A 19,583-nucleotide genomic window follows, 5' to 3' on the forward strand; every position below is an offset into this window, starting at 1 on the left:
TTGAACCTTGAGTGCAGATGATAGGCCATCATATGCCACTGGTAAGCCTTCGTTTTATTCCTCTTTTGTTTGGATACCTTATACCAATGCAGTTTTTACTGGCTTATAATCCATTAAGTCGACCGCTTTTAGTTTAAACCAATATTGCTCGCCGCGGTCCATAGATAATTGGTTTTCACACGTTGGCCTCACTAAATCTTATGGCACCCTTTTCAGCCACACCTTGAAGAAAAGTTTTGAGCGATTGTTGGTAAAAATGTATGTCAAGCCCATCATGAGCTACGCTATTCTTCGCTCCCAGTGCGTCCAGCCTTTGCGCTTTTCCGATTATTGCCTTGTTGTTCCCTTTGTATAGAGGGAGACCAGAACCCAATGGGTTACAATCGGTCTGATAACTATGATGTATTTAACCATTTTGTTTTGTTATTTGTATTTTTTTCTTTTGTGCTTTATAACCACGACTTGGGCTTGAGAAACTTAGAATATAATTTTACTTCATGTTTCACTTCTAAGACGCGAATCTGTACGAGTAAAACTTAACGGTGTATATACACGGATAATTGAAATGACTCAAGCAGTGTTGTTTCTTACTTGAAAAAAAAGTAGCCAACGAAACCCAACTACATATGAACAATAAGAAATAAACCAGTTAAGCTTTTTTTGTTGCCGCAAAAGTACTTTCATTGCGATTGCACTCACTATTAATGTATGTATGTATGTACATTGTAATTGTTGTAACATTTGTTACCACATGCAACGAACATGTTTAATTACCAAGCCGGCAGTCTAATCGACAACCACACGATGACGTTCGTTCTACCGGTCGGTTGGTCACTGCGCATGCGTGCGCACTTGTACACTTCGTATGAGTGCAATCAATTGCAGTGCATATTCGTATTATGCAATATTGTGTGTGCGTTGTTGTTGTTATGCGTGTACATTTGCGCGTGCATTGCATACGTAAATGATGAATTGTTATTTAATTCGTGGGCGATGTAATTAAAGGTCGGCATTGTGTGCGTATATTCCCTCGGGGGAACATATTTTACCGTAGCAGTTGTTTTACAAATATACACCAATTTCACGCTTGCTAACGCTAAACAACTAGTTGCGGGTGTTATGTGATTAGGAATGTTTAGATAAAAATTTTATTATATTACATACAGTGGTCGAAAAAATTATTGCCGTAACATATATTGGCAAGTATTTTTATTTTCTGTTCCTATTTGTTTTAGTTGTTTATTTTTTATAAAAAAATATTTCATACTTTAACAAAAACCTTATAACTCGAAGTTTCAAACTTTTTGCAAACTAAAAAAAAAAATATAAAAACTTTCGAGCTTTTTAATTAGATTGTTTAGAAGGATTTTGAGTATGTAGTTTTGCAGCTAAAAAATATAAGTTTCAAATGGCTAAAAAGTACCATATACGCCGTAAAATCTTCGACAAAAAAAATCAAAAATATCAACGCTAACTTTTGCTCAAAATCTTTTTAAGGGCGTTTTCCCAAGTAGGTTTTAAAATGTATACATATGTACAGTGGCGGCAGAAATAATAGGCTCGCTTTACTTTGAAGAGTTTTGGCTATTATTCCATGGTTTGTTTTCTGTTTAATATTTTTTTATAAAGCTAGCTATACAACAAATACCATAATCCCTTATACAAAAATTATAAAAATTCGACAAATTTTCACAAAATTTTTAAGCTTTTTATTCAGAATTTTTAGAAAAATTTTTGTTTAAATGTTTAATACCTTTTTATAAAAGCCTAGGTAGTTATGCAACAAACATCATATAAATCCGCTTTTAAAACTTTGAAAAAAAATTATAAAAACAACAAACATCATATAAATCCGCTTTTAAAACTTTGAACAAAAATTATAAAAATTCGACAAATTTTCACCAAATTTTCAAACTTTATTCAGAATTTTTGGTATGCAGTTTGTAGCCCATTCAATTGTAGTACAATAAAGTGCAAGTTTCAAGTGGCTAGAAAATACCGTTGATTTTTTTAACTTTTTTTTTTGTTGACGAGTACGACGAGTCTATTATATCTGCCGCCAGTGTATATCCTAAAAAAAAAAATTTTCAGAATAAAATTTGTGTTTTTGAAGGGCAGTTAAATTTTAAAACTTACTGTAGAAAACGGCCTTAATAAATCTAATTAAAACTTGTATTTATACGGGTTTTGTTTAAGAATGAACTATATATTTATTTATTAAATTAAATAGCTATAATATTTTCCACCACTTCAAGTATGTATGTATGTACATTTTGGGTGTTTCTTATTTGAACTATTTTTTGTTTTTTAATATTTTTCATGTGTCATACTTTTATTCTATCCTAAGGCCCCAGTTTCGGTAAGGGCGATGTTTATTCGCGCAAGCCAAGCGTAGCAGCTTCATTCAGTACCTTCTGTGGGGGCATCTCATCTACCCCTGCGGCTAGCACAAGGCATTGGGGAAGAACAACACCAGAATTAGACTAGCCGTTAGGCCACCCGATGGTTCTTCTTGGAATGGCACTTCCCTGATGCCATTCGTTTGAACGGTACAAATCCCCCCGGGGTGGATGGCATCAGTCCAGTGCTACTGAATCAGGGTGGCCAGCTCCTACTTCCTCACCTTGTCGACATAATCAGGGATTGTCTAGCGCTGGCTGCAGGGGTACCTCTGCATCCAATTCAGCATGCGTAGAGGGTGGGTAGATCCACGGATACTGCTCTGTATGCGCTGACCACGGATATAAAGCGTGTCCTTGAGTGTGCTGAAACTTAATTAATTAAAATACCCATATAAAACCAAGTTTAAAATTTTGTAAAAAAAACACAAAAAATACAAACAAATTTTCACTCAAATTTCAAACTTTTTTCTTAGAAGTGTTAGAGTTTTTTTGGGTATACAGTTTTATAGCCCATTCAATTTTAGTCTGATAATGTGCAAGTCTCAAGTGGCTAAAAATTACCGTACCAAGGCTTCACGATGAGTGTCTATATATGCATTTTTAAATTTAATAAGAATAGAAGAAAACATGATATAATTGAAATGGTAATTCTTCCAAGAATTTACACAATTATAAAGCTATTTAGGAAGGCAGTGATGCAATTACATATGGGTTTTTATCTCCAACATATCTGTCTTAATGTCTGAATTATTTAAATGTTGAATTGAACATGGAATCATTTAGAAAACGCTATATAAAAACATTAAGGAAATTAAAATTATTATAAACACAATTGCATTACCCTTGCACAGACCATTAAGTCAACACCACAGTTGCAAAATTTTGTTTGCATTACTTTGCCCTCTACATATATTGTATATTTAGCACGCACCGCACGCTGAGTATTGCATACTTAGATTGTACGAGTATGTACATAAGTATGCACAGATGTATTGACCTCTGTGTGTACATAAGTATTGCATGTAATCCCATACCTCCCCAGCATATCCGCATCTCCATAAGTATGATTAATCACGTGTTTTGTGCCAATGCATTCGCCGCTTAACTTGTATCTATGCGATCCACCAGCCTGCCTGGCCAGCGTAGACCGCCTGCCAATTACACGCATACGCACACGCAGCCGCCAGCAGCCAGCCTTGGCCACCACCGCTCACGCGCAATCACAATTTAACAGCAACACGAAAGCGCAACTGCAAACAAGTGTGATTACATATTCGCGCGCATGCACATATTTAGTAGCTATGTTTGAATGTATGAATGCATGTATGCATGTATGTATGTACACGACATATGCAATAAGTATTACATTGCAATATTCACTCGTATGTAAACACGCATGCGCGCAATAATTTAAACGCGTCGATCCCCATACAGCCACGCAGCCAAGCATTCATTCAGTCAGTCTCATTCATTCTTTCAACATTCGCATCCCAGGTGCTTATGCATTGAACGCTGCACATTCACATTTCGCCAGCGCAAGCGGTGCATTCAATAAAATTAAAAAGAAAAAAACAACGAAACAAACAAACAAACAAGAAACTACAACCCAAATATAATTTACTAGTGCAAGTAGTATTATTTGATGGTGGAAAACGTGAAAAAGTGCGGCGGCCTGAGGAGAACTTTCGCAAAGCGCGTAAATTACTAAATTTCCTAGAGAGCAGGGCGATTATGTTTGTAGCTGTGTTTTTAGTGGTGTTTCAACAAAAATATTTATTATTTTAATTTGCATAAATAAATTCCTTTGTCTTCATTCATGTAATTATCTTTATATAAGCCAATTTTAGTTTTCGTTTTTAAACTTTTCCACATTGATGTTTTTTTTACATTTTGTTCGCTCTTTTCAATTGCAGCAGCGTAAGCTGTCACCGACATGGGCAGTGAGCACTACTGCTTGAGGTGGAACAATCATCAATCCAACCTGTTAGGGGTGTTTAGTCAATTACTACAGGACGAGAGTCTGGTGGACGTCACATTAGCTTGTTCAGAGGGCGCCCTCATCAAAGCCCACAAGGTGAGTAACTACAGTTGATTAATTATGTTTACTTTTATAGATTATCTATGCATGTACACTAACTTTAATTAAAGTAAATGGATCGAAATATATTATAATTGTAATTTGATATCCGGCGGTTAAATACAAAACCGAAGTATTACTTCGTTCGCTGAAATCTTAATGGGAAATTCGATATGAGCATGTGAAGGTGCCACATAGGTACACACCAAATATGTCCATAATGATCGAGGATGGGGCGGAAGCTTTTTACTCTCTGCTAGAAGTTGATACTTTCTTCTTACCTTGTTTGAGTGTTTTTTTTATCTTTAATTGAAACAAGTCGAAAAATAACATTGCAAAAAAATTAGATCCAATATTTTAAATTTAAATTAAAAATTGTACTAATAATAATAATAGATTGGCGCTTACATATATGTTAGTGTTTGGCCGAGCTTCTCCTCCGACTTGTGGCGTACGCCTTGATGTTGTCACACAAAGCAAACAAAAAGTTCACTTTTCACTTAAAAAAAAAATAAAATCTAAAACCAAAAAGAAAAGTAAATTGAAAAATAAAATAAATTTATTTAACAATATAAAAAAGTAAAACACGTTCCTAAAAATTTAATGAAATTAAAAAATATGTTATTCTAATTGAATAATAAAATCCTAAAAATAATAAACACCACTAAATTAGAAAGTGTCTAAAAATTCAATTAATTAAAAAAAAAATATTTTTATTATAAAACAATAAAATCTAAAACCATAAAGAAAATTGAATTGAAAAATAAAACACATTTTATTAAAATATTAAAAAAAAATAGAAGAGTAAAAAATATCTTCTTTGTGAACAATAAAATCTTAAAAAAATAGGAAATTAAAATTAACTAAAAAGGCTTCTAAAAATCTAATCAGATAAAAACATATAAATTTATTTTTAAAACAATAAAAACTATAGCCAAAAAGAAATTTAAATTGCAAAATAAAAGATATTTAATTGAAAAATATAAAAAAATAAAGTACGTTCCTAAAAATTTAATGAAACTAAAAAAAATTATTATTCTTTTTGAATAAATATATAAATAAAAAAGGGCTTTCTCATCTAAATTTAAGAAAAAGATACGTTGCTAAAAATACTATGAAATTAAAAATAAATATTTATATTATTTTATTTGAACAATAAACTCTTAACCAAATAGAAAATGAAATAAAAAAGGGTTTCTAAATATTAAAATAAAAAAATATATTTTTCTTTTTAAAACAATAAAATCTAAAATCAAAAAGAAAAATAAATTTAAACTAAAACATACATATTTAATTAAAAAATATAAAAAAACTAAAATATATTCCCAAAAATTTAATGAAATTAAAAAATTATATATATTATTCTATCTGAACAATAAAATCTTAAAACAAATGGAAAAATTTAATAAAAGAGCTTTGTAAAAATTAAATTCAATTAAAAAATATATTTTTCTTTTTTAAACCATAAAATTTAAAACCAAAGAAAAAATGAAGTTGAAAAATTAATGATATTTATTAAAAAAATAAAAGTAAAATAAAAGATGTACCCAAAAATTTTATGAATTTAAAAAAATATATACAGTATTCTATTTGAACAATAAAATCTAAAAAAAATAAAAAAGTAAACAAAAAAGTTTTCCTAATTATATCTTCCTATCTTGTTTCTTCTAATATAGAGAATTAGGAAATTACTTTAAATTGCAAAAAAAAATATCTAAAAATTATATGAAATTAAAAAGAGAGGCCCTAAAAGTTCCAGCCGACTGTAAGGCAGTGATGAGCAGCGTTTTGCTCGCGTGCAGTGCTGTGTCAACAAGGTTTCAGGGCGATGTGGTTAAAAGCTCTTACTTTCCAGTACTGCTGGATGGGCGATGCACATCGCTAATCTGAAAGCAATTAGTCTCATTTACACACTTATTTGTGATAGTACCTATCACTGGTTACGAATAAAGTAATTATGTAATCTACATTGGGTCGTTATACCTTAAATGGACTTTATCGGTTCTAGCTGGCGGGAAATACATATGTATATGTACATACGTAAGTACATCTTAATATGTCTGTATATATCGTCGCATTTGTAATTTCCATCTCGTTCCATGTCTCTTCCAATTTGCTCAATAATTCATGTCGATTACAGAAATTTTCATATCAATTTCACTTATCATTCACTGATTTCAATTAACTAGCAATTCTCAAGCACTTAATGCACATAAGTAGATACATGTGTGCATTAATACTTATGTACGTGCATATAATTGCATGTACATACATATATGTACATATATTTATTTCCCACAAAATAACAACAATTGCAGCAACAACAATCTTGCACGCGTCGGTTCTTTTCAATTTTGCGACGCATTGCAGCGCCGCACCGCAGTGCCGCATGTCGCGCGCATTTATTGACACGTCAACCGGCTATTCAGTTAGCTATTTTGAGCGCGGTAATTTTCATATTTGTCAGTCAATTGTCAACTTAACGTGTACGCACTAGCAGCAGCAGCAACAACTACAACAACAGCAGTTAACTACTAGCGGCATTAAATTGCACACGCTCTAGCCCGAAGCGACAGACGCAAACGCAATTATTGCAGCGAGTGTGTTGCTGCATGCCAAGTGGAGCGAGAAATGTTTGACATGTTGCGGCAACATGTTGACAAGGTCAACAAAATGTCGTGTATCTATGTATCAGGCAGCAATATTCAATTGCACTTTTGCTAAACAGTTATGCGCCTGCACGAGTGCATAAATCAAGCGAACGTCGCTTGTCAATTGCGAATTCCGCCAATTAAATTAAGCGGCGAGCAAAAGATTGTCTGTCGCTTGCGTTGCAATCTTTTGTAACTTGCAATATTTTTATTTATTTATTTTTGGTTGTTGTTATTTTTGTCGCAGTAGCTCAATGTCATTAGGCTGCTGCGTCTCTTAATGCTGATGAAGCTATTTATGCTGCACTCCGTCCGCTGGCTAGTTGGTGTCGTATTTATTTTTGTTGTTTTTTTTTTTACTTAAGTGCTTTTTTCGCTGTTAGCACCAGTTGACATTGCAAACTGGTAAATTGATCAATTATAATGCGTTTAGCTGTGAGTTGTTCTTTTTTTCATGCGGCTTTCTGCTAGTTACTTCCTACTTTGCAGCGCATGCGTAGTGGTTTCTACAGTATGAGTCCTATCACTGGGGTCGTTGAATCGAATCCCACTGAAAGAAGGTGAATGTGGCGATTTCCGAAATGTTGCCTTTCCACAATAGTTGTCCTGTCTTTTCTCCTTGGGGTTTCTCGTTAGGGACCAAGGACCCTCCTGCATGGCTAGCACTTCTGCTTGGTATACACTGCAGTGACCAGGAAGCCGAAAAGATGTTTCTATCTCCAGCTCTGGAGAGAAGACTCCTCCCACAACCTCTCTATCGAGCTTGAAGCCACCAGTATACATTTTTAAAGCACAGTTTTAGCCGACTGCACCTAAAGACCGCATTTTTTGGTTCAAATAACTAGTGAAGCAAGAGCGGTTTCCATGGATTTTGGTTCCCCTGCTTACCTTGTTGTACAAGTATTTTCAATGGCGGCTGGATTTACTTTCATTGGTGCCTAATTTCCTAATTTTGTTTTGATGTGCCTACAATCGTGTGATCTTTTGCTACCACAACCAAAATGATCGATTCCCTAGTCCGGTAGTCTTGACGACGATCGCTGTTACCTCGAACTTGGTGTGTTCTGAGGGATGTTCGCTGGGTCACCGATTAAAATGATTCCACAATTTAAAGTAGATGTTTAAGGGTATGTAACTTAATCCATCTGAACTCTATAATGGTACCTTAATCTAGGTTCGGCTCTAATGTGTCAACCCAGTCAAAGAAAAAAATTTGATTGTTACTCACCATGATCGCTTGTATTTGGAAAACTACTACTTTTAAAGAGCTATAAGTAGTTCCATAGTCCTGCTTTTTAAAAATATACTATACGGGGTAGAGATTCCAAAAAGAGGTCCTACTGGGAGTACTTCCGAACCTCATGTACGTGATGGGCCGCTATTCATATTTCGATTGTTTTTAATGAGAAAGTCAGACTCGCACTTAGTAGGCTCTAATGAATGACGCAGAGTATTTTTCCATTGACTAAGTACCTTGTCAATGTTTTTGTTTCTTGCAATCACGGTGTCCGTAAACAGCTAAAATCATTTTGAATAATAAGTACACAGCCGACGCAACCAGTAAAATAAGCAGCTTTCTATCACTTTTAGTTTTTCAAATACAGAAGTATGTACATATAACATTTCCTAACAATAGTGACTTCATCACGGCTGCCTACCGCACACAGAGAGTCGTTGACAAATTATCTTGACGCCGCGAGAGTGGCCCGGCGCCAAGTGACCAGCGCCCAACAAATGAACAATAACAATCGTATTTGTCAAGTGAACAATAAAAATTGTCGCAACAACAATCACTGCCACCATCTATGCCGTGTAATAAAAAATCTTTCCTTCACTGTTTCATTCATTCAGACATTCGCTCATTCATGGTAGCAACGAGGCGAGAGTGAGTGAAATGAATGCCAAAAATCTAACAACATTGCTGCCATCGAAAACTGTAGTAACGTGCAACAATTGCTGCAACAAAGTACAGCTGAACAATGGGCGAAAAGTGAGATAACAGCAATAAATGCTGGCAACATTTTTGTGGACTAACAAAGTGGCAAGTCGGAAATTGTGATGTTAAATGATGTAAAAAAAATACATACGCAAAAGTAGCAGCAGGTTGAGCAGACACGTGGAAGGAAGCATTCATGGGTTATTAAAACATTTCAAATAGATAGCGGAAAAATTAAAACGCACAGACTTTTTTTATGTTTTGTCTTGTCCAAGTTCACCGCTTACGCTTCTTTTTCCAAACTGGAAAATGCTGTGCTGATGTCCTGGGTATCAGCCCGATGAAGTCAATATCATCTGCATACACCAGCAGCATCGTTCTTTTTCTGTATATGGTGCCACTGTGAATCAATTTGGCAGCTCTTGTTATTAAGACATCGCGGAAATGATCTTCCAAGTTTGTACGGAGCTGAATGTTATACTCAATGTCACTCTACATAAAAGCATTAGTTTTGCGTCAGTCACGAATGCATGCTATCAAAAGCGGCTTTAAAAACGACGACTGGATGGTAAGTGTCGATTTGTTGATGTCTTCTTCAGAATTTGAGGAACAGTGAAATTCTGGTCGATGATGGATCTTCCAGATCGGAAGCCACACTTAAAAAGTTCAGTCAGTTGGTTCATGCAGGGTTTCAGTCTTGCACGTAGTATCGTCGACAGAACCTTATAAGCAATGCTAAAAAGCTTATTCCACGGTAATTGGCGCAAACAGCTGGATCTCCATTAATGTTATAGTCTTCGGACATACATTTAGAAATAAAAATTCTACTTAAAATCTGGTACATGCTCCCTACTAGCTCAACTTTGAACAGTGCAACCAGTGAATAGTCTGCTCCAGGGGCTTTGTTGTTTCTATGCAGAATTATTGCTGTTCTCACCTCGTTTTGGTAATTTTTATACTACTACTATTGAAAAGCGTTGGGAAGTGGTCATGTCGAATCTCGTCTGCTACTAGATTTCTATCTCCATCTTTGCAGCAGCTAGCTCCGGTCTGTAAACCATTTGATTGCTGCCTTATTAATTTTAGCCGCATTCTTGTCTGCCAGCACCTCAAGTTTTTCACGCTCATGTCTGTCTGCCTCTTGAAAAGACATATCTCTTTCCCCTCTTCGCTCCACGGATGACATCACCAGTGACAAATTTCAAGGCAGTGATTGCAAGTGGCATTGCTCAACAGCCGCATGAATGGAAATCACAATCGTTTGGGCTCCCAACCATAGGAAAATATAAGATATCAAAAGAGCTGAGAAATTAATTAAGACCGGAGCATCTCTTGCCAAATATGTTTCCACGCGGATTAATCAAGACGGAATTATAAAATTAGTACCGTTGACAAAACAGAAGCGGCAGAACCCTTAATGCGGTCCAGAGAGACCCTTTGACGAACATAAACCCTCGAATGTTTAGTTTTTTGCGGGGACCAATGAATAATATTTAAACTTTTGCTCAAACAATCCAGATATTTTCTAACCCAACTCATGACTTCTCATTTAGCTTGCCTCAATGTTCAGACTATCACACAAAAACTATATGTATATCGACGGATGAGTGGAAGATCGACCTACCTCGGCAGTCAGTTCGAAACGCTCTATCTCTGAAAACTATCAAGAACGCGCTTTTTCAAAATCGACCTTTCTCGGCAGACAGTTCGAAAGCGCCCTATCTCAAAAAAAACCTTATCTCAGAAATTGGTTGAAGAATGCCCTATCTCAGCTCCCGATTCAAAAACGCCCTATATCAGAACATTTTCAATACATTTTGAAGTGAGATAGGGCGTTTTTGAACCGAATTCGGAGATAGGGCGTTCTTCAACCAATTTCTGAGATAAGGTTTTTTTTGAGATAGGGCGTTTTCGAACTGTCTGCCGAGAAAGGTCGATCTTCCACTCAGCAGTCGATAAATGGTTTTTATATCCTTAAATATCAGCTTTAAAACGAGACTAGAACTAACTGTAAAAGTTAAGATAATCAAAAAATAAACTAGCGAAATTATTCCGGAAATGGTATTTTATAAAATTAAACAGTAACTATTTCGTTTTTTAATAATAAGTAATCAATAATTCAAAAAAAAAATAAGTAAAAATCGTGCAGATAAGTTTAGAAAATTGGGCCCATTATGGCTCCACTATTGTGATTTCGAATATATGATTTCATATTGATTTCACAAAATATTCCAAAACACAAATAAAAATCAACACCCAAAAAATGCTCAGAGTTAGATTGGAATCTAACACATCAAAAAGCATTTAACATCGCTTTGAGCCGTTGTAAACATTGCAAGGAGCACACGAGCTACACAAGTTCGCAAACTATGCTAAAAAAAAATCACTCGCAAACATTCCAAAAGTCAGAAAAACAATCAAACACATGCACGCGCGCACTCAAACACACACACATAAGTAAGCAATTGCATTTTTTCCATACCACTGCCTAAGTAGTGCCGCCAGTAAACAAAGCGTAGCCTAAACGCCTAACAGTATGCTACACAGATGATGTTGGGGCGAAAAAAAAAATACTTCGCTAAAAAATTGCTTCATCAAATGTGGCAAATGAAAGGAGAAGAAAAAAAACGTGTGCGTTTGGAAGTTGTATTTGCAGTTGTAGTTGCACATGCTGCTAGACAACTAACAAGGCAAATCGCATCAAATTTCAACCGAGCATACGATAAATGCCTCAAATTGAGTTACACTTTGCACGGCTGTTGGCTGGTGGCAGGCGGCGATTGCAGATGAGTGTACGAGTACGAGAGAAATTGCTGTAAAAATAACTACAAACTATAACTTACACAAACATCAGCAGGAGGCTGTATGAGGCACGTTATGTGAAGCCTAGAAAAATCTACTGCAAGCGAATTGACCAGTACAACAAGAAACGAGAAAAGCTAAAAGGCCAATGATTTCAAGTGAAAAAGCCACAACCAAAAAAATCTAAAAAAAAAAAATCCGGCAAGCAGGGAGCCATGGAAAATGGCGAGCAGCAGCAATATGAGGCAAAATATTTTTCAGGGCTAACAAGTTAACGTGTGTGTGGCAAAAAAGGAGTAATACACCGGTGGCGGTTAGCTAACTTGCAGCAAACCGGCAGCAGCTATCAAAGTAGCAACCGGCAGGCAATAAGTGTCACCACTGCATACGCAAACATATGTGTACACGTCGCTTCTCTGCTGAAAAATGTTGCATGTGGCCTCTTCATTTGAGTTGATGTTGCAGTTCTTTTCGATTTATTGCTAAATTTTTTTCCCTCTGCGAGTCACTGCCTAGCACGATTTGGCGTGTGGGCAGTGATCAGTTGCTTTTAACTCTTGTGCTGCTTCAGAAAATACATGTGTGTTTCGTTATATTTTTTTTCTTATAAGCTTTGGGATTTTTTCATATGTACGGCAGCCAGTCGTAAGGGTGTCGATTGCCTGACAACGTCAACACTTTGCCAATTTCCTAGAGCGAATTTACTATCTGTATGTGCTCAGCCTCTTACCTTTGTAACATATGCATGTTTCTCTTTTTTTTTTGTGCTACTTCAATTACACTCTACCTCGCCCTTCTGCTCTCCTTCTGTCCCTATCACTATTTCCGCTTCTGGTAGCCTAGTGTCAACTTGTATCATCAATTTCCATTAAAACGTTTGCTTACTTAACAGTCTGAGTTGATTACTGGACATCTGAAATTTATTTCGATTTTCTTCGACTTGTTGCACTTTTTTTTGACGCGCTTTTTTCCTCATCAGACTTGAGAAAGCGCTGATGAGTTGTTTGTGTTTGTCATGTTGTTATGTTTATATAGTACATGTTGCATATTCTATCCGTCGCCAGAGACTTGGTATTTGTCAAAGTTCACTGCTACTTTATTGACTTCTGCTGCGTGTGTTTAATCCTTGCTTTCATTTTTCCTTTTTTTATTATGAACTGCATATGTATCCTCTATGGCTTATTTGATTTTCTTACCATTTCCCTAACTTCGCACTAAAAGGTGTTGATTTTTTTCGATTTCTTTCTATATGTTGTGGCATGTTGCAATCAATAGTCTTGTGTGTTTACTTTAATCAATTTAGACGTTAAGGTTTCTTCTTCCACTACTAAATCAATGTTGCTCATACGCTCGGGTGGCTGCCATTTTAAATTGCATGTACTTATGTATTTCCTGCGATTTTTACATGAGTTGTGTGGCATAAACTTTAACATGTACGATCTTTAAAATGTAAGTGAAAACCGTCCCCATTGCCTTCGATATAGACTCCGCTTCCTAAGCCTATCGTAGCTCGTATTCCACAATGTAAACGCCTGAACTCAGTATTGTATTACGCCTGCAATCAGTCTCAGGCAACTCAAAATTGTGGTATCTTTTCAGCAAAATCAATGGTCTCGTACTATCCTGTGGCATAAAAAGTACACTAACTTCTAAAACTCTGCACCCGGCAACTTCCGTTTGTCTCAATTAAATTTGTGTCTGATCATAATATGTATATGGAATATTTCATATTTTCATTCGGAGAAATAGTAGGCAGTGGTGAATGCACATTTCCCTAGCCGGAGTACCTATTCAGGGAGAAAAATGGAATTTTTCATGGCAATAACCTACTGAACCAATAGCTATCTCAAATGAAATTGAGAAGATCCAAGAGTTTCGCCTACGCTATCTTCGCCAGACTATTAAAGAAGCATGATCCCAAGTACCAGATCGCACATCATACAAAAGGTGCCTGTTACCATTCAAAAAACTAACTGAAAAATTGCGCTTAATTTATTCAACTCTTTGAGAGAGTTCGTGAAAACATCCAAGACATACTTTACCACAATTTCTAGAAAATTTATGAAAATTACGATTGTTTTTTTTTTATTCTCAATTTCGTCTACCAAACCAATGTTTTCTAGCAAAAAATTGTATCTCGTTAACTGCGTGCTGCAGTATTTTAACATTAAAATGTGATTATATTTACATGAGGAGTTTTTTTTTTATTAAATTGTAAAACACTTGTTTTCGTACTAAGCTAATGTTGCTAATACGCCATGCTGTACTTCTTGATTACTACCACATACCTACGAGTGTAATACATAGTAACTTAATAAAGCTAACGAATATCTGAAATTACTTTATTTAATGCAGTATACACAAAGAATGCCTTTGGAAACATATTTACATAATTAAGTTAAAAGTTTACACAAAATGTATGTATTTTAAAATACTTATTTGCCATTCGCCATCGTAAATCAACGTATTTTCTCCCTTTAAGCGCCAACACTCTTGACACTCACTCAATTTATTCGCCTCACTTAACTTCACTTCAACGGGCATCGTCGATTCATTGGAATTAAAATTTGTAACGCGCATATATTTCATTTGCATTTCTCGCAAATATTTACCAATTAAATGCGTGTCAATATTTAGGCGGCACAAGCATGTGCGTTAATGATGTAACTGTATGTAATTGTTTAAGTGACCGGATGGAGGCAATTGCAATACTCTCCCAATTAGAAGTTGAAAAAGAACTGTGTACAATTCGTTATTACAGTTTGTTACAAATTGCAATTAACTTAAATGAGTAGGTATGTAGCTTAATTCAAAGCCAACCAATGCTGAAAATCCTGCAATGGCGTTGGTAGATGAATTCCTTTTTATCAGGGACCGTGAATCTTCCCCAAAAAAGAATCAAACGGGAAGAAAGTATTGCGAGCAGTTTGAATGAGAACAAAATGTGAAGAATAGGTTCGGGAAAGTTCTCAAGGAAAACAGAATGAGAACGAAACTTTCGGGAACATCTCCAATGAGAACAAAAGGAGAAGGAAAGTATCGAGAAACTTTTCAAGGAGGATAAAAAAATAACAAAAGTCTGGGGAACGTTTAGCTAGAGCAAAAACGAGAATGTGTATAGGAATGAAAAATAGTTTCAGTGAGAACCACGATTGTCAATCCTCTGCCCGCGAAAATCTGGACCATTTCAACCTACAAATCGTCTATAATTAGGGTGAACTGTCCATTTATGGAACAATTTTTCATTTTCTGTACAAGAAAAGTTCGTGTATTAATTCTTTCGTTGACTTAATTAGCATAATTATATTTCAGTTCAGTTTTGATTAGTTTGAATATTCAAACATATCAAACTATCGAACGCTATGAGAAAAATTTTCAAGAAAAGCTAGAAATTTTTACGAAAGTTTGTTGATTTTTTTTTTAGAATATTGCACAAAGTTTGAAACTTGAATTTGTACGGGGTTTGTTGAAGAATGAACTATAGTTTTATAAAAAAATTACCAAAATTAAACAACAACAAAAATAATGTGTTAAAACTTGTAAAAATGTGGCGCGGCTATAATTATTTCGACCACTGTATCAGGATTAGGGAACTATTAGAAAATTAATCAGTTAATTCTGTAGCGTGACTCAGGCGCACTCAATTTTTCTATTTTATTTCGTTATATTTTATTTATTTTTGTTAAATTTAATTATTATTTTCTTTTTTTTAATTCCTGTTATATTATTTTTATTTTTTGCGTTATTAATTTTTAAATATTTTTCGACGGCGACTTCAGCCATTCGCCAACTATTCGCAATCACATCATTTTTCTTAATCACTTAGCAATGCCACACACATTAGCTATTGAAATTCAAAGAAGTAAAAGAAAACGCTGCTACGCAACGACCACATGTTGCGCAATATTTTAGCAAACATGTTGCCACACCGCAACAACGTTCAAAACTCAATTAATCACTGTACACTATTACCTGAAACATGCTGCTGTCTTATAAGCTAAAACTACGTTGAAGTTCGCTATTCAGCACCACTGTCGCAACATGGCGGCGCAGGCGCAAAGTTACATAATGAAATTGTGTCAAATAGCCGCTTAAAATTAATTCATTTCCTCTATGTAGCAGACATGCGAGAACAATATGCTAGCTGAAACAGCTTCACTTCACTAGAACAATATGCCGCACAAAGCAACGGTGGTAATAAAAAATAATCCAATAATGTTAATAATAATAGTGCTGCGGAAAGTTATCTGCGCTTGGCATCTACAACTTTGAATATACATACATACATATGTACATTTATAAGCAGCAACAAGGAGCCATAGGGCGGCCGACGCAACGCAAGCTTTTCTAAGCTTGTGCTGCTGCTGCAGTTGCTACAAAACAATGCCACTTTGACGCTTTACCCTATGCCTAAACTGCTGTATGCGCCCGCCAATCTACACCTGCTCTCGCTGATTGCGTCAGCAAGTCGAACAGCCGGCCACAAATGATCTACTCATGTAGCAGATCGGTGAGTAGGCAAGCAATTGCAGCTTTGGTTGCACGTTTGTGCATACTAAGCGCCAACATTCATACAACAATAATCAATTGGGTATACGGCGCTGGCAAAGAGGTCAAACGACGCTGTCGTCAGTGCGCTTTGGCGGGCCGGTAACAAAAGCCAAAGAGGTAAGCTACTCACACACATAACCGTATGCTCAGTGGCCGCAGCTGCTCAGCGACTTTATTACTATTATTGCCGCAGTGGTGGCATGCACCAGCCACTCCTACAACAGCGGTGGCTGGCAGCAGTTGCTATAGCTGTAGCGCTTTAAGAAAAGAAAAACTATGTGCATATTTATTTTTTGTTTAATTTTTATTAGTTTTTCATATTTTACATATAAAATATGAGTGTCAGCGATGAAAGATAACAGATAATATTTTCTTTGCTGCATTGCACATTTTGTGACTTGTTAACATAAAATTGCAATTAGTTGCATTTTGTAGGCTGACGCACTCGTGCACATACACGCCTACTACAAATACATACAAACACATTCATTCCGCATTACTCACCAACATTCGTAGACTCTTTGGTGGCATACACACATACATATCTTTGCTCCTCATTGGTCAGCTTCCATTTGCTATGAATTTTCACAGCGTTTAGTGCCATAAACTAAGTAAGTAGTAGTACTATGCAATTATTCGTACTAAATTAAAGACTCTCCTGCATGTTCGGGTATGCAACATCTTAATAGAGGCAAATAATGTCGACAATTACTATGCACTCAAAATTGCTTGATTTCATTTGTTGTATTACTATGTAATTACCAGTCAATTACTTTATGTTGCTAAGAAATACCAATAGAATATTGCTTGTTCACAATGCCAAGAAATTCGGGGTCAGAGATGGAATGAATAACAACTGCATTACTACCAATTACTGACAATTACCTTGTACTTGAGCGTAAAATTTTGAAAGAAGATATTTTTAGGTAATATAACCTTTATCTTTAATTTTTTATTGGGTAATTTGTGCTTAATTACTTACTCATTACTTTGCATTACTTGCAGATAGTGCTATTTATGCACTACTTATTTGTCAAAAGCAAACGCAGACATACACTTACAGTTAAAAATGTATAATTACCCAACGATTACTCCTAATTGCTTGTGGAATACTTATGCGTTTCTTGTTAGTTACCTTTGATTTTCTTAATACATTTCTCATATAAAAACACCCGGGTCCTAATTGCCATATATGTTTACATGCTTGACTGACATTGCTCATACCTCATACATGCATCCAAGCATCCAAACCACTGCTTGTTTCCTTTAATGGCAGTCGCCTCGGCTTGGAAGGCACTCCAATGGTTTCGGAGCCTAAATTTGACTTCAAAGGAGTGTTCCTTACAGGAAACATCTCTATCCACCTTTCCTTCCAACTTTACAATATGTACAGCTCTATCAATCCCTCTTTAAACGATTCCCTTAGAGACTGATTGGTCTGAAATCCCTGAGAGGCCTTTCCTGCGTTGGTTTTAAAAGTAACTCTGACCGTTCTTCAAATCTTTGAGATATAGCGGCAACCTAAGTAGCTCGGATAGATAGCGGTAAGACACCTCCACAACCTTTTGCAAAGACATCAAACGCCTTCTTTAAATAAGCACTAAAAAATTTAATTAATAAATAAATAATAATAAATTTAGTATACAGAATTTAAAAAAATAAATATTTCAATACTTCGACTAAATTTTTTAAAACACTCTTTTCTTGCCCGTCTTGTCTCCAATAATATTACAAAAAACACATTCAATTCATTTTCTTTTGAACTTTGTTGCTACAAAATGTTGACAGCTAAACGTCAAATCGTGTATGTATCTACAAATCGCGATTACTTAGTTCACTTTGTACAAACTGCCAACTTTATCAGCGACGTGTATCGTAAATTTAAATCAAACTGGAAAATTTGTTGGCGATCACAGCAAATAAAGTCACCTCACCTCGCGTGAGTTAGACAAGGCAAGACAAGCCAGCAAACGTGCAAGTAACCTTTGGGATTTTGACATTTGACTTGACTTGGCTGTCAATTTATGCGCTAGTGGTAACACGTCAATCAAGACAACAACAGGGGAGTTGGGAGAGAAATATTGGAGTAAATATTTATAAAAATTTTGAAAAAATTTTGAAAATAATGAAACAAAATTTACATACATATAAACGAAATCATACTACAAATACATGTAATAAATATTTTTGGGGTAAATGCAATAAAAATTAATTAATTTATTTATAATCCATAAACAGTCTGCTTCAAAACAAGATTTTTTCCTTAAAATAAATATTTACTTGTATTATAAGAATACTGAAAAAAAGACACCCATGTCGGCATTCGGGTCTATTCTATATTTTTGAATGTCAAACTCCTTGTGCATCAGCCACAACGTACCTAGAATGCCTCCTGAGTTTGTTAGACTATTATCTAGCTTTTCATTGCATTCGAATTTTAGATTCCCACCTACTTCCTCGTTAGGTTATGCAATGAAGCGTGTTTGGATGCCCCTAATGAGTCTCGAATTTTTAAAGTAAGTAATTAAGAGAGCAAAGCTTCAAGCGTGGAAATAACAACTGTACTGCTTGAGCCTGAATTATTAAATCTGCTGGATAAAGCGCTTTTTTCCACTATAGCAATCACTTCTTTTCTTTGGTATTTCGTAATAACTGAATATAACCCCAAACCAATTTAGAAGAAATTTCTCGATCACCTTGGTCTTTTCGAGAGGGCTATTGACTAAGACTTGATTCCAGGTAGGAAACTTTTGTCGTAGCCTAACGTTGAGGGAAAAATAAAGTCAATTGCTCTGAGATAGGACCTCTCACCTGAGGGAATTTTTCGGTGTTGCGAAAACACAGTGTAAGCCATAATTTCTAATCGCCTATGAAAAGCGATTTGGGGAAAATTTTACCTCCCATTTGGTCGTGCCTGAATATTTGCTTGTAAGACCTACATACATGTATGGGTTACATATCACTTTGCTATCGCAGAAAACTGCGTGTCGTATGAGCTGATGATGAAAAGTAGCAGTTGGTTTGACCAAGAAAACAGAGACTAGGAGTGCCTTTTACTGCATGTGAACTACTCTTGGACAGGCGGATATCGTCTTGGCTCAGAGAGCGCTAGGCGAAAGCCAGAACATGTGCTACTATAAGCGCTTGCTGACCGAGGGAAAACC

At 35.7% G+C, this 19,583-nt stretch overlaps 1 protein-coding gene across 1 annotated transcript in view; it reads left to right on the forward strand.

Moving 5' to 3' along the window:
• The window catches only part of mamo (maternal gene required for meiosis), a 180,624-nt gene that overhangs the window by 11,524 nt on the left and 149,517 nt on the right, over positions 1-19,583 (forward strand). The window contains exon 2 of the mRNA XM_017610313.1: positions 4,316-4,476. Within this exon, the coding sequence (XP_017465802.1) occupies positions 4,336-4,476 (141 nt within the window). The 5' untranslated portion in view covers positions 4,316-4,335. The remainder of the gene's footprint in view (positions 1-4,315; positions 4,477-19,583) is intronic.

This window comes from Rhagoletis zephyria, unplaced genomic scaffold (assembly GCF_001687245.7).
Source record: "Rhagoletis zephyria isolate East Lansing unplaced genomic scaffold, Rhagoletis_zephyria_1.1 Rzeph_scaffold_00300, whole genome shotgun sequence".
NCBI classification, from domain to species: Eukaryota; Metazoa; Arthropoda; class Insecta; order Diptera; family Tephritidae; genus Rhagoletis; species Rhagoletis zephyria.